The sequence below is a fragment of the Crassostrea angulata genome, chromosome 7, assembly GCF_025612915.1.
Source record: "Crassostrea angulata isolate pt1a10 chromosome 7, ASM2561291v2, whole genome shotgun sequence".
Classification (NCBI taxonomy): domain Eukaryota; kingdom Metazoa; phylum Mollusca; class Bivalvia; order Ostreida; family Ostreidae; genus Magallana; species Magallana angulata.
Window position 1 is genome coordinate 46,502,952 of NC_069117.1, and position 27,540 is coordinate 46,530,491.

The 27,540-nt window shown below is 32.2% G+C and overlaps 1 protein-coding gene and 1 pseudogene across 1 annotated transcript; both read left to right on the plus strand.

Annotated features, from left to right (window-relative positions):
- Positions 1–3,159: 3,159 nt before the first annotated feature.
- On the plus strand, positions 3,160–17,124 carry LOC128156563 (uncharacterized). The gene is made up of 9 exons (XM_052818739.1): positions 3,160–3,282; positions 14,763–14,952; positions 15,082–15,185; positions 15,293–15,424; positions 15,518–15,694; positions 15,792–15,907; positions 16,066–16,186; positions 16,294–16,302; positions 16,882–17,124. Exons 1-9 carry the CDS (start codon positions 3,225–3,227, stop codon positions 17,046–17,048), a joined length of 1,074 nt encoding a protein of 357 aa, XP_052674699.1. The 5' UTR covers positions 3,160–3,224; the 3' UTR covers positions 17,049–17,124.
- A 4,747-nt stretch (positions 17,125–21,871) lies between these two features.
- On the plus strand, positions 21,872–26,935 carry LOC128156567 (uncharacterized; annotated as a pseudogene).
- The last annotated feature ends 605 nt before the right edge of the window (positions 26,936–27,540 follow it).

Sequence of the window (27,540 nt, forward strand, 5' to 3'; positions counted from 1 at the left end):
TAAAAATCCTCCATAATTTCAGAACGTTATCCTGTAAATGTTGTAACATCGCACATGCGCAAAACACACACTATGGCAGATGAGAAATATCAATGACATATATATGGCAGGGTATTAGAAACGGACTGTTTTTTTAGAAAACGATGGGAACGATGTTACGTTTCTTTAGATTTTCAACATTTATATACTTTGTTAGATGTAGTGCCGATAGAGTCTTCAAAAAGACGCAGACGTTTTGCACTCTGTATAAACGACACACGTGTTCGATGTGCATGCGAAGTAAGGCATCACTATCTGTGCAAAAAAAAAAAAAACAATAAAAGGGAACACTAAAAATTCGTTCAAAGAATAAATGTAATTTGTGTTTCATTGATTGAAGTTTCCTTCATTCTTTTTTTTACCAACATTTTACTGGATATACATGTACAATGTAAAGTTCTGCATTTAGATATCCTCGAACCTGAATGCATCGATCAGAAAGCAATCGGCCTTAAATTTCTCGACCGGTATATATATACAGTGGTAACAACGTTATTGTTGACAAGCCAATCGTGTTAAATAGTTCGTGTAACGTGGGTGATCGTTCGTGTAACGTGTGGGATCGTGCGTGTATCAGGAAAAGTAGTTTGCGTTTTTTACCGTGCTTGTTCGTGCGTGATCGTGCGTTTTTTTCGTTTTGTAACTTTTTTTACGGAATGTCAGGATTTATTCTTTAAACAACGCCAAGTAGTTTTTGTAAAACAATGTGAATTTTAAGCTTTTTTTATAGAAGAACATTGACAGTTGTTAACATTCATTCTCTTCTTCGTGGTTGAATACATTTATCAAGTATGTCCACAGCTCATTCAATCCTTTGTTTGGTCTAGTTAGTTTTGCATAATGTTATAGTACTAGTCAGCATATATCAATCATCCATTGTGTCTTGACGCATACTTTTATCATATTAGCAAGAGCGACATGTTGAATGAAAGCGGTCAAGCTTACCCACTCCCCGTTTTAAACTAAACGATTATCCCAAACGTTTTTTTTTAAAATGAGAATACGATACGCATTCCTATCTGGTTCATAGTGTAAACATTTGTTTGAAATATTTGTTATGGACGCTTTAAAAGTTAGAATAAATAGAAATAAATCAATTATGTACTGTAATAATGAAAGTATTGGATGTGTGAAATCGAATTCTATGGAACAAGGTAACAAATTTACCTCTATCCCGCAAAATCAAATCGTACGTAAGGGAACTGGATTACATAAACAGTCAACTCGTATTGAATAATTTCATAAAGTTAATGCATTATCTTCTATTCATTAACACTTAAGTTATTATTCGTTATGGAGACAAAAAAATAATTTGTGTATGAATCATATGTTTTTGTTTGTATGGATGTGTAAATTGTTTACTCGTACAATGTAAAACAGTGCATTGCTACTGTACATGCCGCTTTTCAATTAAACACAAACATAAAGCAATAGAAATTAAAGCAATACGTGTTTTTAATTCTTATCTTAAAAATTATTGTTGATTTTGCGTGTTTAATGGTGTTGAATCGTTCGGTTGCGTGTTTTATCGTTTTTGTTCGTGTATCGTGAAAATTCAGTAAGTTAGTGATCGTCCGTGTAAATATTGAAGTTACTTAAATTTCATCAATTATTAGAAGAAAAAAAATATACATATGCACGTCGTCACCTTTTTTGAGATGTCAGATAAACATAAACTAATAAAAGCAAATTTTAGTATTACAAAACCGTACTTTTTTGTTTAAAGTAAAATCATTGTCGACAAAAACTTGCTTGTCTTGTTAATTTTATTTACATCTGTGTCAGAAAATTAAAACTGCAAACATCTTATGAATTCAATTGTTAGGATAAGAAAATCACTTTTTATTGTTAACAAAGTCAAAGAGCTATAATTGCCAAACTAGATAAGTTTCCTTTCAAAATCATGGGCGAAAAATCACCATAATATGCTACATTGAGATTTTCTCGGTAAATGTTTTATCATTCTTCATGCACTTTTGAATATTAGTACGTCATTGTATTGAGAACTTTTGATAACTTGCTAAAAAGTCATTGTTTATTATTGTCAATGTGTATTATATATTTCTGTTCTTTGTAAGAAAAAAAATCAAAAATGAATAAATTAGAAATAAACGAATATAATAGGTAATGTTTTTTTACCAGAGCAGTTTTTAAAATTTACTATATTCCAAATTATCTTGTTCTGTGAAGTTCAATGCAGTCAACAAAGTCTTAAAAGATTATCACCATTCTGTGAAACGTCTCAATAGAAGTGAAATATTTTGTAAGAAATACAAAGTATCATCTGGAAATTATTTTTAATGAATATCAGGTATATTTATTTTGGTCATTTATTTTTACTGCGGTACTGCTCAAAAGATTAATGTAATTTAGAAGGGTCATAAATGCTAAATAATAAAACGTGTAAACAACGGTCGATGCGCCGTATTCATAAATCGTTTTCAATGTACCCAGCAAAGAAGTGCTTGAAGTATGAAGAAAATTAACTTCGATAACATCTGTTGTCATAGTGCCAGTAGTAGATAGCACATTGTCTACTTTCTTTAAGTGTGCTTGAATTTTTGTCGTTTCTTGAATTCTTGATGTTTCACTAATGTAAATGGAACAAGTGCAGTTTTTGTAGAGGTATATCTCTAAAAAATAAAGCCAACAGTGTTCAATAGCTATACGCTTAATTACATAGTTTTCAAGAGTGACACAATGTATGTTTTCATATTGAAATCTCGAAAAACTGCACATGATATACATTACACCATTATTACTGTTTAAAATTGTATTGGCTCTATCTTATATGACGAAGTGTGAACTAATTGTATGCTAGCTATTTAAATAGGATATGTACGTGGTTATATAATAATTTGTAAGATGTTTCATTAATATCTGTGCTACAGTTTATCCTTTGTCATCAAATTGCTTGCATAATTATTTATCTGTTGATTCTTTAACGCACAGGGTTATTTAATTGAGTTAAATGCGTTTATATTTACGTCATAATGATTCACATAGTGTAAAATGATCAATTTTCTACTCAAACTAGAAAGAAATTGCTAAATTATGTTTAACGATAGGAATAATTATGCAAATTCAATACGTCCCATCTATATCAGTGTTCGTAAATTTTTGTGGTAAAATTGTCGATAACTTTTCTGTACTATAAGAATACAAGAAACTTGCCCGTTCTGAAGATGAATTCCAAAATAAATCACATGTGCCTTTTTTCGTGGATATCATCTATTATTTTAGGTAAGATACTTAAATGAAATGCCAGTTTGAAATGCAATTTCCATATATAGTTTGTTGCACGTCATATATTATGTAATGCTAAAATAGGATTACTTGTTTCTCTACCAGTCTGGAGACTATTTTGAAGGGAAAAAAAAATTAAAAAACGGATATCATTGTAAGCGACTATGCTTGAGGTTTAATATAAGTATAGCATACTTATATATAATTATATAGAAATATGTGTTCTTGTTACGCATATATATTTTTTTTATTCTTAAAGGGGCATAGTCACTATTTTGGTCAAAGATTATTTTCACGATTTTAATGTTTAAAATTTTGCAGTAAGGCACTTTTAGTAGGCAACCAAAATTTAAGTCATTCTTTTAGTTATCAGTAAGTAACAGAGTTTAGAATTTTTTGGTATGTGAAAAAGCTATTGTTTACATTGTTAATTTTGAGGTGAAAATACCACTTTTGGACCTAAAATGAATGTTTAAGGTTGGGATCTGAGTCTATTTATGCTTTACATGAAAAAGAAAAAAGACAAATCAGCTTGAAAAAGATCTTTTATTGGTATATTGAACCTATGTAAACTAAAACAGGGTAAGAGCCTCAAATTCCATTTGATCATAAGAAATACATTCCTTAAGCACTGAACTAAAAAATAAATTTTCAAATTCCTTTATGCTCTCCTGAAGCTTACCAATGTATTTTCGTAAAACGTAAAATGCAATTTTTTTTCTAAAATATCTCTTTACGATACTCATTTCATTTATTTGATGAACCAATACCATATTTTGATATAACTATTTATATTCTTTGAAAAGCCGCATCAAGGTTCTCCGACCTTCAGCCTCAAAATATTTTTGTCATGAAAAAGTTATCGCCTTTAAATTTTATAAATGAAATGAAATAAAAAGAAATTTATTGATATGATCCATACGTTTTACAAAGTTATTGCAAATTTACCCACAATTAATATGATAGAATAAATATGCAATTTGAGATCTATTAAAAAAGGGTTTTTTCCACATCGTTGGATACCCACTAGTAATCGCGTAAACCCGACGGTTTTATCTGTGCATCGATATCGCTGGTTTGAACCCATTAAGGACGTTGTTTACTCAGGGTTTGAGTTCTCAAATCCGGATTGTTATAAAGTTCAATTTCATGAGAAAAGTATGTTTTAAATACAAAAAGTATTTATGAAATAAATTATTATTGACATAACAATCGATATTTTTACTAAATTATGGAATTAGGCTCTGACAAATTTTGACTTTTAGCAAAACAGAGGAAATTCGGACCAAATTTTTCAGATTTTGTTTTCCACTTAAACATTCTTGGTAGTACTGTAATATTTAAAGTTAAGATTTTATTTGTTAGTCAACATAATTTTGCATATTTTTTGTTGGTTTTATCTTGCTTTTTTCGTTTAGATTATCGTATGGCACACACTACAAAAATATTGAAAAATGCCTAAAAATGATAAAAGACACCATATCTCAAAATGTTGACCATTGACCTCATATAAATTTTATGCCAGCAGAGAAAGGTCAATATACTTCATTTAATACTATAAATGTTTTAGCATTATCATCATTCAGTTCTTGTTATATTGAATCAAAAATGGGTTACGGTAGTAATTTGAAAACTGATGGAGGAAATTCGGACTAGAATATCTATAAAAATTGTGAATGAAAACTTTATGCTTTGTATCTATTTAATGTCAATACCATTCATAAACTGTATTTCATTTGTTAAAGAGTTAAGAAATTTAATTGTATTATTTTCACAATTAAGAAAATCTCAATCATAGTGTAAAATTTTTATGGATTTTTCTAAAATTTTCAAAAATATTAAATGTCTATTTACTCAAAAAGTAGGTCATTGACCTACTTTTTTGACAGTAAAGATTACACTACCATGTAAGGTCTTTAACACACAATAGTTGGTTTTTCATTATCATCAGTGGAATTTTTTTTCATTCTGAGTAAATGTCATCCTTAACCTATATTTGATTACTGTAGACATCCGTGGACCCACTAAGCCAAGGATTTTGTTACGATTTAATGTTATACTGGCACTTAAAGACTTATTAAATTTTTTTGTGTAAAAGGTACATGTATGGTCCAAATAAAAAAATCCGGATAATGTACACCTGTTGAGGACAAGGGGTTGTTAAATTCATAAAAATAAGCATTTGAGGAAACAAACTGAGTTGAAGTAATAAACTGCGTTGTAACTATTATAAAGACGTCGAAATCAAAAAGTTTTGATAAGAAATGCAAATGATATTTGATTAATGGATTTTAATCATACTGATATTTATGTAAGATATCACGATAAGTTTGCACTAGTTCACATTGTGGTCCTGTCAACATAAAAAGAGACAGCATTAAGATAAAACAAATGATAGAACATGTATGTATATTACATTAAAATTAAAGTATTCGCCTAAAATACATCCATAAAATAAACCTTCAACGAATATAAAATACAGACTATCACTGCAACGTTGAATAAAATTGTTCTTTATGGTAAGCGTACTTAAGCGTACTTAAAAGTTCCTAAATTAAGGTGGGTGACATATTAAAAATAGAGATACCTCATTTCATAAATGCCCACAGTTCATTGTAAAAGATCACCTCAAATATTTTCCCTTTACCTTTGAGATGTAAAGTTCAATACATTGTCTTAATCTTCCTTTACATACACATGTATTTGAAAAAAAAAGTCAAAATAGTTTGCAATTAATCCGTTAAAAGAATAATCATGTACACAAAGTAACATGCACGAGGCAGTCAATTTAATAGATGTAAAAATCATTGTTGATGAAAATGTACAAAAATATTTGTTCAAGATCGCTGTAGCGGCTCGCTTTTGAAGTTTATATAGATTAATAAGACCATCTTTTTTTCTTTATGTTTCACTAAATATTACAGCATATCATAAAATGTGGAAACGGATTGAGTTAAAAAATTTCAACAATTCAGAAAACATAAACGAACGAGATATATTTTCAACAAAAGTACTGTCAACTAGTATGAATAAATGTCTTCAGTTGCTTAGCCTTTGTTCCGTACGGAATAATAAACATGCCGTTTGTTTTCTTAAGATTGATGACAAGATTATATTTGTTCATCTATGTACTGATCCGATCTCTTTGTATTTTATGTTCAATAACATCAATACATTTCTGGCACGTAGCCCAACTTTTTCTTTACATATAAAAAATTAAATTATTGAATTGAATTGGAGTAGGAAAAAATTGGTATGAAAATAAGGAAATTAGGAGTGAAATTGAAGTTATAGATACACCAGCCAGCGCCCCCGCCCCCCCCCCCCCCCACCCGGATTAGGATTTTGAAGATTTTGAAAAATTAAAAATTCCTTTTTTTTTGCTTGTCAACATTTTTTGGATGAGTCTGGCCCCCTCCACTTTCAAAAACGATGCTACGTGCCGCCTGCATTTATCTGATATGTCTTGCATTGAGATGTATCATCTGTATACAAGTGAGTATCTGAGTAATTATTAACATAAAAACATGAACAACAAAGGTCCAAAATTTGATCCTTAAATGAGGTTCACCTAAAGAAATACCTAAATTTTGTGACTGAGTTCCACTCCATCTAAAACACTGGGATCAATTTGTCAAATGAAAACTAAAAATTCAAAGCAGGTGGGTGTATTGCTGCATTTGCTAAACGATAGTAGATTGTGCAATGATACATATTGATTAGCTGTATCAAAAGCCTTGCTGAGATCTACAAATAAAACACCAGTTAGTTTACCGTTGTCAATGTTTCGTTGCAACATTTTAATAATACTATGAAACCTTTTCTTTTATTTTAACAAGTCTCTCAGAACTACTCTTTAAATGTGAGTAAAAGCATGATTATAATCGATATTGCCGACCAGAACTGTCTGTATAAAAGTATATGGATATACTTTTATTAATAACATGTCGTCATTCTATGCATTCTATGCATTCCGTCTTTTTGATGAAGCAAGCGAGGGTTGATTAAAGAATAGTGAAGCATAATAAACTGAAAAAAGCCATAAATTAGCAAAATAAAGATTATTTGTTATAGGTCATTTCAAAAAAACATTTAACACTCTGCGTTTGTTGAGATAAAATTATAAAACTGAAAATGTTTTGTAAATGATATTGACATAAAACAGCGATGGTATGCCAAGGCCAATATCAGGCTAAAGTCAAACACTGTAATGAGTTCAAATGCGACAAATAAAGACTAAATTCTGAAATGAATGATATGAAAAAATTATTTCCAAAGCATTTCCAAGCTTCGAGAATAGGACATTTAAAGATTGTAGACGACTTGATTATTGATATGTTATCCTAATTGCCCTTTACGGTGTACATCAATCATAAAATAAAATGAAAATGAAAATAAAATCTTTTAATAGAACAAATCTGAAACTAAATTCACACTTAAAATTATATAGTAAGAGTTATTTCCCTTAATTGCATCTTTATAAATTTGGAAAGAAAGTAAATAATATTTATTTATATTATATGATAAATTATATTATATATATGGGAAAAATAAAATGTGTATATTTCAGTAGAAATGTATTCAAAGATAAATCTATCGCAATAATGTATAAATGTATTTTATGACTTGATATGATACAAGTATATGTTATATTTATATTATCATATTATATTACTGAGTCTTAAAATCTTCATCATTAAAAAGTCTGGTAAAGACGACTGTTTAATTAACTAATTAATTTATTACCGGGAAAGCCTGTTACAATTATTTTGAACGATTTCACAATCAAGGCCGTTTCGTAATAAGTTGCGCTCCAACAGCGTGTTCACGGCGTTATAAAATTCCTGGAATCGCCAGCTGAAAGCTCAAGTGAGCTATTCTGATCGCATTTTGTAGGTCGTCCGTCTGTCCGTCCGTCTGTCCGTCTGTAAACTTTTTTACATTTTGAACTTCTTCTCTAAAACCGCTTGGCCAATTTCAACCAAATTTGGCACAAAGCATCCTTATGGTAAGGCAAATATAAATTGTAGAAATGAAAGACCGATCTTTATTCAAAGCGGAGAAAACCTCGAAACTGTAGAAAAAGGGGGGTGCATTTTTAAAAGTCTTCTTCTAAAGAACTACTGAGTCAAATTCAACGCAATTTAAGATGGATAATCTTTATGGAAAGGAAAATATAAATTGCAAAAATTAAGGGCCAATCTTTTTTCCGAATTTGAGTTATTACGAAAAAAATAATTGGAAGGGGTGAGCTTCGATCAGTTTATAACTTCGGGTTCGGTATTCCATATCTCAAAAACCTCTTTGAAGCGGCCATTTTGAACGTATGAGAAATGTGTAAATCTGACAAAGATGAATTTGGTTGTTGTGGAACAGTTTGCGTTCGAAAGGAATATTTGAAATATGCAAGATACATAAATGCCGATTTTTTGAAGTAAATTGAGATTAAATATCCCATTGCGTTGACATTTTCACCTTTGACGGTGGTTTTAGTTTGTTTTGATTTTCCTTTCGTTTTCATGAATTACGGTTTGTAACTTAGGGGAACTATCGACTGTATTTGTAATTTTTACGTATCAATCAAATATAGACATCGGTAAATAAGACAGCTGACTGTTACTTGCGGAAAATAAGATACATTAACAGGTACGGTACTTTAACAACTATATAAAATACAAATTCTAATGGTAATACAGTATGGTTAATACTATATAATAGTTGATTACTGCAATGTGTTTTAGGCTAGTTGTCAGTATTTTCTCTAGTCTATTCAGTCTAAACGGATATTAATTTTGCTGATGGAAATACTAAGTGTGTGTACATGTAGCAGAGACATAAATAATTGTTACCTCACCTGAGGTGAAATATACAGAGAATTATCTTTAAAAATATTCTTCTCAAAAATCAATTGGCCAGAAAAGCTGTAACTTAAGTGAAAGCATTCTCAAGTAGTGTAGATTCATTCTGAGAAAACGTGGGAGGTATTCCAGTGAGAATTCCACTCATGGGTCTGCGACTGGAGCGGAATCCAGCCACAAGCTTGTCCAAACAATGATCCCCGGGGGTACGGTGGGGCTCCAATGGGGGATCAAATTTTTAAATACAAATGTATAGAAAAAAATCATTAAAAATTTTCTTCTCAAAAACCAGTTAGCCAGAAAAGCTGTAACTTGTGTGGAAGCATCTTCAGGTAGTGTAGATTCAAATTTTTTTTCAAATCATGATCCCCTGAGGTAAGGTGGGGTCCACAATGGGGGGTCGAAATTTTTACATAGGAATACATTGAGAAAAATTTTTTCAACAAAAACCAGTAGGCCAGAAAAGTTGTAACTTGTTTGGAAGCATCCTCAGGTAGTGTAGATTCTAATTTGTTCAAACCTTGATCCCGGGGGTAGGGTGCGGCCACAGTGGGTGGTTCGAATTTTACATAGGAATACATAGCGAAAAGTCTTTAAAAAATTTTCTTCTCAAAAACCAATTGGCCAGAAAAGCTGTAACGTGTGTGGAAGCATCCTCAGGTAGCGTTGATTCATTCTAGTTTGTTCAAACCATGATTTAGGGGGTAGGGTGGGACCACCATGGGGGGGGGGGGTCAAATTATGTTGATGAGTGTAATTCGGTACGATCTCTACGTAATGGTTGGTTAATGCGACATGTTCTATTAAGATGCTCAGCAATTTCAAGCTAAATGGAGATTATTCTCGCTGCTAGAAATATATAACTAAAGTATATATATGATCAAAAATAAAATGAGTTTTTTCATTGTTTTAGTGCAGTTTTCTCTTAATTTAATTGTTTACAAATTCCTATAATTTTACTAACCTCAGAGTCAAGCTTCGAGGTATAAGCAAGATACAGAGCTTTGCGCACAATGCTACTATATGTTTGTACACAAAGCTGAGGTCATGCTTTAGTTTGTTTATATTTGAAATGCAACTATGCTGAATAGGAAATACCAAGTTTAAAAATCTTAAGTTGAATGTAATAAACCTATGTAAACAAAAACATGACTCAAACCAAGCTATGTATCTTGCTTATAATTCTACGATTGACGCTCAATAGAAATGTCTTGCTTAAAGGATATGCTGCAACTACTTTCTGGTGCCCCTTCTTCAACAATGAATTGCATACAATCTACTCAAAGTTTTGATAGTTTTTCGAACACAAGTAAATGAAAACGACGCCTTTTAAAAAGTTTCCATAGTCCTGACACATTATTATTATGAGGATAAAAGCATTATCGGTGTTCTTAAAAAATTATTGCAACGGAAAATCATCTTTGTTTGTTCACATTTGTTGTTTTTTTTTTAATAAAGATGAAAATAATGGATCGGCCTTGGTACAATAGAACGACATGCCTACCAATACATTAATTTGAATTATAGCTCTTTAACATATGTGACAAAAATTTTCAGTTAAATTTATTCTTCTATCAAGTGAGTAAGGACATGAAACGTCATACGAAATGAATTTATGCCTGGTAAACGACAATCGTCTATAATGGAGAAGGCCAATTAAACTTTTCAATGTTTTTAATTTGAGGAATTGAGCGCATTCATTCTGGTGCATTGAGGTACACTTTTCTTCTTTCACATATATTAGGATTTTTTAAAATACAATTTTAACTAGTAAGGAGGGAGAAAATGTACCTTTATGCTCTCATGTATTTTAATCGTTTTATAAAGTGATGGGGGGGGGGCTAAAATAAAGGGAACTGGAAGTTAACCGTGAACACCAACTGAAAATTTAGTTATTTATATTGCATATGATCTTATTTTCGGTAAAAATGGTATTCCATAAAGGTAAATAAGTCAAAGATTAAGTATATGCAAAAAATAAGTGAAAATTCGGATATTCATTTTTGGTTTATCTACCAGGGGGTCACATGGCACAATATCCTATATGAAGCCAGTGTTGCTCAGGTGAGCGATGTGGCCCATTGGGCCTCTTGTTTCACATTTTCACGGGTCCAGAACCACGCTCCAGTCCCGAGCAACTGCCATAAACTACCATAGGATTGGTAGCTTAATGTATAACCATGCAAATAATCACCAATTGATGGGGGGGGGGGGGGGGTCAATCACCTTCTTTTCGGGTGACATTTCGTGTTCCGAACCCATCCTACTTTTCAAGCACAAAACAGAAAGTGAAAATTTTGGCCACAGTTTCGCATTTTTAATTCCATATCTGATGAAAAGTGCTACCAGTATTAAAGTGTCATATATCAATGAAATTGCCATGAGCTCCTCTATCCACAAAATGAATGCAATAAATATTCTAGCAATTTATACCCCTCAAATAACCAGCCAAATTCAAGGTTCTCCCTTTATTTCAAAATTTTGAACGGGTCTTTCCTTCGAAACTATCCCCTGCCACCTTACGTCTTTATTAGAACAAAGAGTCACGGCCCGTACCTCGTACATGCTCAATGAGCGCGCAATAACATGGCATCTATAGTGTTTTACCACCGCGTCAAATAAAGATGCCTTTGCGTTATTGCGCAGTAGGAGATTCTGCTGCATGTACCTTGGCGTTTTACATTATATAAGGACAAAGCTGGACCGCCTTGAGGACGCAGCCCTGGTAGGGCAGGGTTTTAAGAGAAATCGTGTATATTACTAGTATTTAGTTTTAAATGAATGTATAGTTTGCATGGGTGACTTAAAATGATATGTATTAACGATTCAGTTGAATTCGACTTAAAATACAGTTGTTCATCTTTGTATCTTTACATTTGAAAATATGTTTCTATATGAACCTATAGAATAGCGAACATGATTAATTCGGTATAGTTTAATTCTGGTTGTAACGCCGGATTTGATTGGCTTAACAAATCCATATATATCGTATAACATTACATGCCTACGTCACATGCGAGGCGCATGCGAAAGATATTAATCGGCTTGACGTTACGCTTAAATTTTGTACAAATTAACGTCATTTTACTAAAAATTTGTCCTTACTTTTTATTTTAGCTGCAGAAAATTAAATTGAATGAATGAATTATATTTCTACCCATGTCATACGAGTATAACATAACTTGGGACAGTTCACGCCTTTTTATAAACCGCTTCGCGTTAACTGCCCCAATTTATGTTATATAACATATATCGTATATCATTTAATATTTATTCGTTTAATGAGATATCGGCGCTTCTGATTGGTCGAAATATTCCTTTGATACCTGCATCAATAAAAAATTTTGCTGGATCTACTTTTCTCAACTGTTCTGATCTAACATTATTTATAGAACGGGAATTTCCAAGATAAACACTGTCAACAAAAATGTAAAGTTGTGTCTGTTTTATTGTCAGCAAACAAAATGCAACCTTGTGAATATAAAAACTTGAAATTTTAACCTTCAAAAATAAACAAAACACATTATTTAATTCACGAAATGGAAAATTAAGCGTCTTCTCACGATTTCGTCTGCTTGAGATCAATCAACATTTACAGCGAGGCTGGCTGTTCCTTTTCCAGGAATATTATAACGAACATATAGGCCTATAAACTTTCACGGTAACACTGCTGTTCAAATTTGGTTACAAAAATTTTTAAATTTACACACGTACATCATCGGTCATCAGAATAAGCGTCGAAAAGAAAAGCTATGAGTAATGCATCAACTCCTTCGGCACATTCCAAGCGACAGATATACCATTTAAGTACATCACTGACTATCTAGTTACCACAACGTTTACAAAAGTCGCTTATACATACTATTCTCTGTCGACATATAATCTATTTTCATCCACGATCGCCTTTCCTTGGATGGTTATGTCCAGTTGCATATTCCAGCGATATTACGAGTTTTTCTGCACAGTGAATAATATCACAAGCTATCGCATGTATTTTCCTTTCGTTTTCAATTCAGCTGGTTCAGATTTTAACTCACTATTTGTGTTTAATCCTTTAATTCAGCTCAATAGCTCTGCATCAGCTGAAGGCGCATCCATTTTGAATATTGTTGCTGTTGTTGTTTTGTATTCATACGCGCCGCTTCATTTACATTATTTACCTTTTTGATCAATAACACTTCACATTTTTTTATTTGAAAATGTTTTATTAAATGATAAGAAATGAAGATAATAATTTTTCTATTGATCGACGTATCAAAGAAAAAATTGACCGGATCAATAGAAAAATTATTATCTTCATTTCTTAAAACATAGGTAGGAATTAAACTCATTCCTTAAGTGAACTTTTTCATGACGTCACAATGATAATCACACGCGCTATCGTTTGTCGGTTGCATTATTGTAAACAAAAAATGTCGGTTTTTGTAATAATTTTGAATGATTTGCCCTTTTCAAACGTAAATATAAGCCTTCGGGCTTTACAGGAATTGATCACGTGACGAACCAAGTTAATATCCCGGTGAACTTTATAACTTGCTGTTCATTTGAAATGAACAATATCAGTCTAATCTTCTTACAGTTTTAGTTAGACATCATTGTTAGAGAGATTTCATCAAGAAACTAAAATAAAGTTGTATGTCCTTGTTGAAATAATTTCCTCGAGATTCTTCTTTATATTTCTTGTACCTATAATTCTTTATTTGTCATTACGTTGGGTAAATAGTAAAGGTTTTTTTATCATACATAGATCATACGCATTTTTTCAATAAGTATGACTTGTTTATTTTTGCATAAATAAATTGCTTTAAAATAAACAATTTTAGTAAATCTAAAAAACGAAAGTTCAACAAGGGGGAAGTTGTGTTAGAATATTAAGATTTGATTGAAAACATCCGTCTTGATACGCTGCCCCTCTCGAGAGCGGTAGCGTATCAGAACTGCTTATTTTAATCAAATTGAGAATATAGCAACCAGTTTTTATGCAACTGCTTAGTGAGAAATTTAGCGTGCTCTTGAAGGTATCTGAAATATAAAAGAAAATTTTAGAGTGAAACTGTACTTCGGATGAAAATGATTTATTCCTTATTATTATTATGGATAATAATGATAATGGGTAAGAAACGTATAATAGCTTTATCATCGTCATGTATATATAAATGATAATGAACGTCACATTCAAAAACCGTTTCAATTATCATTAATGTACATAATGTCATTACTTTAAGTGTGTATCTTGTTGTTTGTAACGTTTAATCGATTTTATCAACAAGGTAAAAATAGCCTGAAAGTAGGAAGAAAACAATGAAATAAATTCCTGGGAAAAATTATTTATGACTGATTGATTGCTTGTTATTATATTTTTGTCCTGAATAATAGTAGTCAGGATAAACAAATTGTAAATAATTTCTGATTATCAAAGGAATTGTATATTCCAATCGGATGCCATAGTCTTTACGACTTCGATTTTCTTTTTACACGAATGAATTTCCCAATACCAAGCATTTCTTTAATTTATTTTAATTTATTTGTTTTATGTCAATGCTCATATTTGTCATTGTTTACACGAGAAACGCAGAACAAATCATCACCTGACTTTTAATAAATTATGTTATGTTAAAGGTGCGTATAGCTGTACCCTTCCAGCGTATTGGGACGGAGATTATCACGACAGTAGTGATACAACACGAGACATCACGTTCACACGGTCCAGCAGTAATGTTGTGGGATGGGGCCTTATGGTCTACTCCAGCGCTATTTCATCTTGGACTTGTGTAGATGAAGACACATCAAATAACCTTCTTCTTTTCCAGTAGAGTTAAATTTTCTTTTTGCATTGAGAATATTTTCTTAATGTTAAGGTACATGAACGATTTGAATAAATAATTATATAAACATAATTTAGAAAACTAAACAGTTTTTCTTTTTTCTTCATTTTAAGGTCAAATCAAAAAGCAGATGTATTTGGGGCGCCGCATAATGTATATCGTTGCATTAAATGGGAAAAATTGACAGATTATTCTTATTCGTACTTAATATACGCAAGTACGTCGCATTGAAGCATAGAAGAGGTTTATCACTAAATATCCAAGTACTTTTATTCTTGCAATATTAAAAAATTAAGTAAATATTGCGGTAATTTTAATTCACAGATATTGAAAGCAATGCGCAGAACAAACGAGTATTTGTTTTGCCGAATACTACTGTCGTTGACACTAGTTCAGGCTGCAATCCAAGCAACGGTTTACCTTTCGCAATTGAAACCGCTGTGTTAATCAAGAAAGGTACATCTTAAAATAACCACATAATTCAAATTAGCTATAGATGGATATTGAAACAATTGGAATAGTTTTTTCAGACATGAACATTCTTTTTAGGATACATTGCAAATGCTACACAGAATTGCCCGTCGCCTTTCTTGGGGAGTTTCAACTATTCTTTTAGTGACGGATCCACTACATACTGTGATGGAACAAGTGTTTGGGGTGTATGTTCCGATCGAACTCAAATGGTTGTTAACTATACCTTGTGTTCAACAACACAATTTTACTCAAGTAGGTCTCTTATCAAATTACAACTATCCTTTCATTAATTTGTCTAAAGTAAGCAATATATACACGCAAGTACATGTGAATGCATTTTCTATTTTAGACGGTGGTGTTGCATACTGCGCCTTTTCGACGTCTGTTGGAAGTAACTACTACGTCACAGTGGTCAATGCTGACAGTACTGTGGATTTTGGTGGCACATTTCGATTCACTTGCTATGTTAGTGCTAGACTGACTTCTGAAATTCATACTTCATGGATAAATAACAAAGATCATCATGTGATGTTTGGAAAATGTCATGTCCTATTGACTTGTTTCTGTTTGAGTGTTCTTCGTAGAACATGTTACAAGTTTGATATGTATGTATTAATTTACAGGCTGTGAAGAGTTCCGGTGGACTTGTATATGCTAGTGACAATAAAGGGATGTGTCTACCAAATCAGGACCCACAAACCAAATCGGCAACAGGAACCGGAACATTGACTTTTTCTGCTTTTAGTATGTGTATGATATTAAAGTCAAAGTATTTGCTCAATTTTATTGTTTTGTTTAGTTACATTATGTACAACAGCATTTTTTTAATACCAGTATTATTATTTTTTCAGAAACATGTCGTAAGTATGGTAAATTTTGTTCTTAAAAACTAAACACTTTTAAAAACTTGATTTTCTAAACGGAATTCTTTTCCGGTTGAGACGGCTTGATGGTCGTGAATATTTAAGGCAACATTTACATCCTTTAGACAAAGAGCGTTGTATAACCTCAAGTATATGTAAAATATATTAGAACATGTTTCCTTATAAGAAGCTAAAGAATAGCGAAAATGTTCAATTCTGTTTAAACTTTTTCATGGCGTCTCAGTGATAGCGCTTGGATTATTGAAAAAAAAAATGAAATTTCGGTGATTTTAATAATTGAGAAGGTTTTGTCTTTTTCAAACATAAATATTAGTAATAAACAGCAATGTTAAAAGTTCAATGGGATATGAACTTGGTTGGTACGTGATTAAATCTTCTGAGAAGCCTTTTCGGATTCACAGGATTTGATCACGTGACCAAACAAATTCATGTAACCTTTTGTTTATTTCTTAAAAGAAATTCGTGTTTAAAAGTTGAAGAAATATCTTATGGTTGATTTGGTAAACATAGCCTCCTTAAAATAAGTTAATTGAAATTTTGCTTTGTTTTTTTCAGCATTTATTTTAGATACTACGACGGAGACCTCCAGTGACAACATCGGTCTTATTGCTGGCTCTGTGACGGGGGTAGTTCTCCTAGTAGCTGCAGCAGTAGTGGCTGGAATTTTGATACATAAAAAATATCAGCACAATCAAATTCAATCAAACGCAGAGATTCATTAACTAGTTTATGATAAATTTTCATAAATCGGGACAGATAATGTACACATATAATTACAAGTTATTTTTCGCATTTCGTGATCTACAATGTATTTTTAAAAGGAATATCATTTGAAATGTAATATACATATGTATTATAATATCATAATATATTTTTTAAAAATAATTAACTGCAACAGATTATAGCTTATACAATTTATTCATGATTAGGATATTTTTAAAGTAATTGACATTTGACTATATATTATTTTCGTTTATCCATCTTTAATTGTCGACTTCTCGTCACTAATTTTATTTCACTTTTAACTGAGATCTAACAATACCAGACATCATGTTTCGTTCAAATCATCTTCAAACTTCCAAAACAGGTCCTTAAATCTTATAACATCACAGTGGACGTCTTGACACGAGTGATCAATAAAAATGTTTTAAAAGGTAATTTTAATCCAAATGTAATTCAGATAAAGTATTAGTGTTGTAAAGTAAATAACCCATCGTAGCCTGCATTTTAATTATATCAATTTGAAGAACATTAAATAAATATATAGTAAAGAAACTTTTTCTTACTATATGGAATCTAATAGCGACAATGTCAATACCGAGGTTTTTTAATTGTTTGCATTGGCGACATACTAGTAATATGCATTAATTTTATACTTACACCAAAGGTGCAGTTTGACATGACGAAATTAACCCGTTTATAAAAGATCACTACCACTTTTATCTTGTTTAAGATAATTATGAGCTTGTTTTTTATATTGAGAAACGAAATATTCGGTGTCCCTGTTTAAATAAATTCTATAAGTTGCTCATATTACCCTCTTTGCAGAGATTTCTTTATTTAAGATATTAAGTTGTGTTACTCTTAAAAGGCTGGTTGTCATCCAAATAGTTATAAAGTTACGCTAAGAAATGCATAATTTTGGTACAATTATTCATTATGTCAAATTATCATATATATTTTTCATTTAAAATAAATCTAATTCATTTCAACGTTTGAGTATTATTACATCCAGATTTTAGACATATTAGTACATAGAAAATTGCTGTACTCTGAAATTTTTCGCAGTACAAGAATATTGTAAAGAGAGTCTATCCTATTAATGAAAATGCTTCATTTGTTTGAATTTTCATGGATAGAATTATTCATAGACATATGTAAGATACTTTGATAAGATATAAATATCTATTTATCATAATTAATATTTTGTCAACCATGAAATACATGCCAATTATATTAAATGCTATTATATGATTTGGTTTTTTTTTTCAATTCAACTTTAAAATTAAATTTTCTTCACCCCCAGCTCCATTCGTGTGGAAATATGCACTAATTTTTTTTTAGAAACCATTGCTTGAAATCACTGCAGGTTGATAAAAGCTATGGAAATTTCTCTTTTTTTTCTTTTTTCGTTTTATATAAATTCACAAAATTGTGGTCATCAATAACTTATACATAAATCTGAAATAAAATTAAATTTCAATTTAATTCATAATTCATTTTTAAGTATATAGGTACATGAAAACATTATTACGCACATACACATAAATAATGCATCGTACACGAAACATTATAATACACAACAGCAGGCATAGGAAAAATGTTACATTTAACAGTTTATGTAGTAAAATAAGCTGATTCTCTGGCTTGCCTGGTGGACATAACATCAACATATTTATACAGTCGATCACTGCAGCCCCAGGTAAAGCACAAATACTGTGCCGGATAATTATGCCAGTGCCAAAGTGGCATTTTTGCACCCGCTTAAGCTTCATATATCGAAAAATTCAAATATGCCATATGATAGACCATTGCTTAAAGAGTTAACAACCACCTTTGTTATCAGTGTATCTCACCTGTCAGGTAAGATATTTACCTTTCAAAAATAAATTCCTATAGGAAAATAATTTTCCCATAGGAAAATCAATATTCCTATAGGTAATTTGAAATTTTCTATCGGAATACAAGAACTTCCTGTAGGAATTGCAATTCCGATAGGATTTGATAAAATCCGATAGGAAAACTTAATATCCTATAGGAAAACTACATGTCTGAATCAAATTCCTACAGGAATTACTAATCTCCTATAGGAAATGTAATTCCTACAGGACTTTTAAAAAATCCTATAGGATTGTCAATATTTCCTGTAGGAGAGTCAATTCTCCTATGGGAATTATCATTTTCCGATGGGATATTAATTTTTAAAGATAAATATCTCACCTGTCAGGTGAAACACACTAAAACAAAAGTGGTTATATACTCTCTAGACAATGGTCTATCATTTGGTATACATGGATTTTTCCGAAACTGCATCTTAAGCGGGTGCAAAAATGCCACCTTGACACTGGCATAATTATCCGGCACATATGTGTGTCGGGTATATTTTTGTTCTGAAAAGAATTGCAAATATCAAAGTATAGATATCAAAAGTTGAAAAAACTCTTTTTTTGTGTATTTTAAGCATTGTCAGAACTGCACTGTGTGCCGTAAAATATTCTTTGAATGAGTTTTTTTTTATCAATAAAATCATTTCGGGTAAATTTCGGGTACATTTCACATTTGTATATTCTATATGCAATAAATGACAAAAATAATAATATAATTTGGTGACCTGTGTTTCTTCCAGGAAGAACCCCATAACATTTTTCCATTTAATATCAAAATTTAAGCACTGACTTGCCGCTTTCCAAATTTGTTCAATATTAACACAATCAAAATTAAGGTGTTTCGAATTTTCAATTTCGTTAAAAAGTTTGCATTTAGCAATAATATTTTTCTTCCATTTGCTCACTTAAAGACTATTACATAACAGTGATGTTCAGTAGTTTGGAATTAAATTCCGCTTAGGCTTTGTCTTTCGTATCTTTAATTAGCTGTATGTAATTTGATTTCCATACATTTTTGCTTTCCAACTTAAATTCTTTTTCTAATTTAGATTGTGTACAAGGTGCTTGAAATTTACGTTTTAACAATCTTGAATAAAAAATCTTGGTGTTGTGTTGATGGGAAGTTATTGGTATTTGTTTTGTTTGTAGCATTACATGTAGCAAAGTCAACAGTAATAGGATTATTTTGATACTCTAACACAACTTCTAAACAGAACTTGTCGGCAATACGTATAATTTTAAGACAGAATTTAAGGAGTCAGTAGCAGACTAATTACTCTACTTTTCGACAAGTTAACTGCTTTAAGAATATCATTTTCTCTTTCCGTGTCAAATTTAAACCATTTTACTTTGAAACCTAATGTCTAATACCTTTTTAGCCGGGCTCTGCTGAAAGCAGAGTCCTTGGCTGTATACAGACAACTCGCCAATGTTACTATAAATAGCACAACTTAAAAAGTAAACAAAAAACCAAACAGCGTCAAAGTAAAAGCTTCCGCTATACCAAATAGTTACACAAAGCGCCACGTTTTGTCAAAAGTGTTGGCATTTTGTTTCTTTCTTTTTTTTAATTTCGAGAGAATTGTCTATCTTTTCAGTGTTCTTATTAATAACGTGTTTTAAAAACAAGACTATGCATTTTGGACACATGCAATGCGCATGAATTTTCTTGAACTACTTTGCTGCTGTGCGTTGAAGAAATGGGGATTGGATATAAAACGTATGGTGCAAAATTCAAGGCAGTAACTGTTGAATTGTTTTCTACAAGACATACATATTTTTGTTTATAGCCGCCAAAAAATTTGGTCACTCTCTGACGCTTTGCCGACATTAAAAGCATGAGAGAGAGAGAGAGAGAGAGAGAGAGAGAGAGAGAGAGATTTTCAGTCTTTACTACACAATATGCATAAAGATACACCAAAAGAGCCCGGCTTTCAGTACTTCAGTACTTTGATTGTCTATTGTTTTTTAAGTCTGTTTTAATTCGCCGACAATTTTCTGTTTCTATTTTGTCAGAGGGTTCTTGAACTTATCAGAAAAATGTCTATAATCTGTTCAAGGTTACTGTTTCCTTTACTTCTTGGCGAATTTTAACGAAAATACACGTACCTGTCAATGAAGTAGAACTAAATTAGATGTAAGAAGATTTCATTGACATTCATCTATTTTTACCAGGGATATAACCATGAACAACGTCTTCCTTAAGGAGATTTATAATAAGAATTGTTTACATCTTTTCTCCACTTGAAAATACTCGAGCCATCTAGCGCAATTTTTCAATGTTATCATCCTGGAATTTTTTTCTTTGGTTGCACAATCACTTTAGACTTTCTATTTTGGGTAGTGTATGGAAACCGGAAACGGTAGAGCGGACATTTCAAAACGGTAAAGCTGGAGGGTTTTTTTCGATCTAGTGGATAAACTTAGTTTTGGCACAAGGTATCTATGATTACTAATGATAATGATAATTGAGCAAAAAATAGTTGAAGAAGCAGAAACTTGGAACAAAGTAAAATGTTTCAGTGGAATCTTCCATGGAATCCTGAATAAACCCAGGTTGTAAACCTGCACGTGCTGCATGGACAGTTTGGTCTTCTTCCAACTGGCTTAAACTCGTTTCAGTCATAAGAAAGGCCAGTAAAAAATATTTTCAAATGGTTCATTGCTCTCCAATGATCTCTTTATGCCTAAACGGCTCTTTATATACTACTACCTAGCTACTACTTGTATAACTACGCATAATAAAGTAGTCCGTAAATAAAAAAACAACTTACATAAACTATTCAATTTAAAGTACATGTACATCTGTTCAAGTCTTGCATTTATTTGGACTTGTTTCAATTTAGCTGTCAAAGTTATATATCTTTATGCAAGAAGCTAATCCTAGATCCTAATTGATCGATTTGAATAAATGAACATGCGTGCGACGCGTTGATATTTTTTAAAGCTTTGTGATGGACAATATTCAGTTTCAAATAGAATGTAGTACGAGAGAGGGAGATGAGAAAGTTCGTCCGTAATGGAGAAAGCGACATTTTGCTTGTTTCTCTCATTGTTGATATCACGCACCAAGTTAGGTAAGATGCTTTAATCATTAACGTAATAACATTTTACATTCGACCATATTATAAGCGCTGAATCGTCACGTTAGGATAGTTTTATACGAAAATAGTAATGAAATTTATAAACTTTGCATAATTTTCTTTGCATTTATACTAGTCAGGCTGTTTTAAAACTACACAAAGCACAGAAAAAATGTAAAACAAATCAGAATTATAAAAACAAAGATGGTGTGATACACGTGAGGAATCTCCCATTTACAACTCTGTTCAATGGTGTATATTCTTCATATAATAGATTAACTTATTCAAAATGACATGTTGTGATTACGAACATTGTTCAAAATCAAAAGTTAAAATAAATGTAATGAAATGCTCATAAATGGAACTATAAATCAGAACTTTTTGTAATCATTGCTATCGTTTATCACCAAATTGTCTTATATGTCTCCCAGCAAAAATTACATAAAACTGCTATTGAAAGTGATTTGGCAAATAACGTACGCGTCTAATGTTGTTTACTCATTGGGACAACTATGTAATATTTTATCGAATGCAACATTTTTCTGTACAAGAATAGTTTCAGCTTTTATAATTTGAAATTGCGATGGGTTCCTATTTGAGTGACTTCATCACTGATAAATCTTTATACACTGTATTGCAAATTTGAAATTATCAGTACTTACTGGGTACAAAATTATTGTAAAGACCTTGACTTAGTAATATTGCATTAGTATCAGACGGATGTGGCTTTTTCTTCCTGTATATGTTTTTGAAGGGTTTAATCTTTAATCACTACACGCTTCAAAATAAGTTACTTCTACATGCATTGTAGTACATTTATATACGTTTACTGTTCACACATTTTTTTAACACAAAAACTTTTGTTATCATAGGGCCATCGCTTAAAAAAGACGTTTCAAAATATACAAACTAATTCACTCATTAGTTAATGTAGATTTCCCATCGGCAAGTTGACTGAGCGAAATGGGGAATACATGCTCTATAAGTTGTACAAAGAATATAAGCATGTAAATATTTCTGATTTAAAATCATCAATTGGAAAATTCTATGGTTTGTAAAGACACATTATTCAATGCAAATACCCCTATAGATTTTTTTTATGTTTTTAAACGTTTATGTTTAAATTGCAGTTATATCAAATAGTCGAGAACTTGTATACATTTCTGATGTCAAAATTTACAATGAACTTCTTTCAAATTAAAATATTCGCTATCAAGAATTAAAAGCTGCTTTATGGTTAGTTTACAAAGCGGAGCCAGGTCTGACTGTGTTCATGGATCTAAAAGATATTTTATTCGCCGTGTGGTTTTTTTTTCTCAAACATATTGCTTTATTCGTTATCTATGGACTAGATTTCTGACTTTGCCCTCCTCCTTTTTGAATGCTTAATTATTTTTACATTATTACATATAACGTAACAAAACAAAAACTGAAAATCGTGTCTACACACTAGTGTAAAAAAGAAAACAGAATACAGCGTGCGGCTGTGAACTGTGTTGTACACGCGGTGTGTGCCATCGAAAAGGCAATACATGTAAGGATGTCGAACGACGACATTTGTCTTTTTTCTTTATCTATGGACTTCTTTTACCTTAAAGGCCCTGTCACACCAAGCTGCGTCCCCACGGCGTGTTAACGGCGTTCTAAAATTCATGGAATCGCCGTAGGATTGCAAGGAAAATTCAGAAAAAATGTACAGTTTTATTTGAAAATTTTACAAGTGGAGATGTCATGGCGTCCTGACAGCAACCGATGCGTTCTTACGGAGCTCCCACGGCGTGTAACTGCGTTTCCACGGAGTTATACTTGGCAATTAACTGCGCTCTCGCTGAGTCTCCACCGAGCGCCCATGACATGCTAGGAGTTTTTACCGCGCTTCCACGGCGTGCTCTGCGCGCTGACTGCGTGCCCAAGACGTTCTTTACTTCTTGGTTGGTTAATATTAATTTGTACAATTGTATGGGAAACAAACAAGAAGTTACAACTAGTAAATTAATTATTAAAAAATTGTTTTGATTTTATGAAAAGGTACATTGTAATTAAAACATAACTACTTTTAAACAATTTGTGAAGGACTAGGACAAAACTAGGTATACAAAAAAGATCAACTATTAGTTGTTAGAAAGCATAGAAAAGATGTGAAAACATCAAAACCAAATGGCATGAATTCCATCTACGTCCATTGATAGGTCTTGTAATATTAGCAAATGCTACTTTTTACATAGTCATCTACAACCAGTTTGATAATTATTACATCGCTTGCTATTGTACAACAGCCATTGTTCAAGTTTTCGTGGTCTTGATGACAACGCACTAAAAACGCCGTGGGAGCGTGGTATAAACGCAGAAGAAACGTCACGAGGGCGCAATGAACGCAGCATCAGCTCTTTGGGGTCGGTGTGTAAACACAGCCAAATGAAACAACTTGTTCAAACCCTGTGGATGCGCGGTAAAAGCGCAGTGAGAGCGCGATAGAGACGCAGTGAGATCCCAAAGGACTCTGTGAGGTCTCCGTGCAAATGCAATTGACTTATCACTGCGTGTACACTGCGATTAGCTGCGTTCCTTGAGCCCGCCGATGCAGCTCTCATGGCGCTGCTGGAGATCTTACGGCGCTGTCACGGCGACCTCACTACGCTTCTATGGCGTGTTTATCAGAACGCAGAGCCACGGCGCGTACTATGTGCATGTTAAAAGTGCGCGCCGTCGCATGGCGCTTAAAAACGTTCAAGGCGATCCCACTGCGATGAAAAAAGATGCCGTTACGTTGTTACGGCGCTGTAGGAGACTTTACTACGTTTACCTTGGCGTTTTACATTATTTAAGGACGCAGCGGGATCGCCGTGAGGGCGCAGTTCCGATGTGACAGGGGTTTTACATAACATAACATTCATTTTACGTAAATCATTATTTTAATAGAATCATCTCTATTTATGACTTCAATTTATGTTACAATGTACCTTTTCATACAGTCAAAACAATTTTTTAATCACTTATTTACTAGTTGTAAATTCTTGTTTGTTTCCCATGCAATTGTACAAATTAATATTAACCTACCAAGAAGTAAGTAACGTCCTTTTATTAGATCTACAGTTTATGAAAATGTCAATTTTGGGTCACAGGTGATACTGGTTGTAGCCTTCCAGTAGATTGGGACGGAGAATTTCATGATAGTAGTGATTCAACACAAGACATCACTATCACTCGGTACAACAACTACGTTGTTGGATGGAGCTTAACTGTGTTCATCAGCACTGTTAGTTCTTGGACGTGTGTAGATGAAGACAAGTCAAACAACCTACTGCTTTTCTAGTAAAGTTGTTATATTATTTGTTTGCAATAAGAATATATTCTTTATATAAAGCTACGTGCTATATTAGTGATATCAACATTCTCTTTTGCTAACTAACAATGGCCTTCTCTAATTCGTTTTAGGTCAAATCAAACAATAGATGTATTCGGCGCCCCACATGACGCATATCGTTGCATCAAATATGGAATGTTGACAATTCATTCTTATTCGTATCTAATTCTTGCAAGTACGTCGTATTGAATCTTAAATGAGATTTATTTTATTTTGCAACTTATCGAAGTTTCGATAAATTTTATCGATACGATACCATAAAACCCATTATTGCTTTAATCAACAGACATTGAAAGCAATGCGGGAAACAAACGAGTACTTATTATGCCTACAAATACCGTCGCTGATATTCGTTCAGCCTGCAATCAAAGTAACGGTTTACCCTCTGCAGTCGAAACCATTGTATTAGTTAAAAAAGGTAATCATAAAAAAACTAAATTAAATTCGATGTAAAAGAATGTTGAAACAACTGAAATATGTAAATTTCCTGTTTTGTTTCCAAACTTGATCTTTTATAGGATACATTGCAAAGGCTGCTCAGAGTTGTCCGTCGCCTTTCTTAGGGTGTTACAACTATTCTTTGAATGATGGGTCCACTGCATACTGTGATGGAACAAGTGTTTGGGATGTATGTTCCGATCGAACCCAAATGGTTGTTAACTATACTTTGTGTTCAAAGAAACAATTTTTCTCAAGTAGGTAACATTTTAATTCTAACTATCCTTAAATTTACTTGTCTCGCTTAATTTATTTATCATATTGTACGTGTATATGTTTGTTGAAATATGAGAGTGCTTATATAACGTTCTTCTGCAATTTAGACGGCGGTGTTGCATATTGCGCTTATTCGACGTCTGTAGGAAGTAACTACTACGTCACAGTGGTCAATGCTGACAGTACTGTGGATTTCACGACCACGTTCCGATTCACTTGTTATGCAAGTACACTTCCTTTAAGACTTGGTCTTCTTTAAAGTAAGGACATACATATCAAGTTTTGTTTTTGTATTTTTTTTTTATCAACAACAGGCTGTAACGAGTTCCGGTGGATATGTATATGCGAGTGACAATATAGGAGCATGTGTACAGAACCAGTCCCCATATAACAAATCGGTGACAGGAACAGGAACATTGGTCCTCTCTGCTTATAGTATGTGTATATCACTGGTATTAGAACCAATGTTCATAACGGATTTTGAATGTCGTTTGTTTATTATACCTTTGTTTTTAATTACATGTTTTTAAATTTGTTTTTCAGAGACACGTTGTAAGTATGCATCGATTTATTCTTTAAATGTCTGATTCGTGCAAAGACATCCAATGGACAATTTAGAAAGTGTATATCTTTGTTTAAAAAATAATGATATAAAAGTCTGCTCTGCTTTTTCAGCATTTATTTCAGACGTTACCACAGAGACTTCAGATGACAACATTGGTGTAATTGTTGGCTCTTTAGCTGGGGTAGTTGTTCTTGTAGCGGCAGTGGTGGCGGTAGTTTTGATTTATAAAAAATGTCAGCAAACCCATTGAGTAATTACATGCATGCTTACTTTTTTTTTTAAAATAAACACCCAATAATCATGGAAAACATGGGTATAATAGATATGATAAAACATGTAAATATATCAGTGCCATACATAGACTTTCATGGGACATATTTGAATAATAAATCATGTGCAATTATTCATTGTTATTTATAATGAATTGATGAATTTTTAATCTAACTTTTGTATCTATTCATAGTCATTGTACGAAAAAAAAATCAAATTATGTTACATCAAAGATTACTTTTGTTCACAAGTATGAAGTTCGCAAATTATGCAAAACAAAAGCGATTTTTATGTAGACGTGTTTCACGAAATGAATATGGTTATCTCTTGATTTTTAATTGACTTGTAAATATCAACGCATAACGAAGCCGGGCTGCGTAAGTATGACTTACAACCAAATAAGTTATTGCTTATTAAATACAAACTACTCAATGTTGTTTTCAACTGGCAGTAAAATATATTACTGTTAAAGTTGTAAGTAAATGGTGTGATCTATGTATATGATAGCATCAAAGAGCATTCAATGTAACTGAAAATATTTTTATGACTTTGTCGTTAGAATAACGCAGTCTGATTAACACAATTCATGTATATATAATCCAAAGACATTTA

Bases quoted from the DNA above. Each gene is read 5' to 3' on its own strand.
- LOC128156563 (XM_052818739.1), top strand. From the start codon at position 3,225: ATGAATTCCAAAATAAATCACATGTGCCTTTTTTCGTGGATATCATCT. The intron at 15,186-15,292 runs GTACGTCGCATT...TTTAATTCACAG, and splicing joins TTCGTACTTAATATACGCAA to ATATTGAAAGCAATGCGCAG. The intron at 15,908-16,065 runs GTTAGTGCTAGA...ATTAATTTACAG, and splicing joins CATTTCGATTCACTTGCTAT to GCTGTGAAGAGTTCCGGTGG.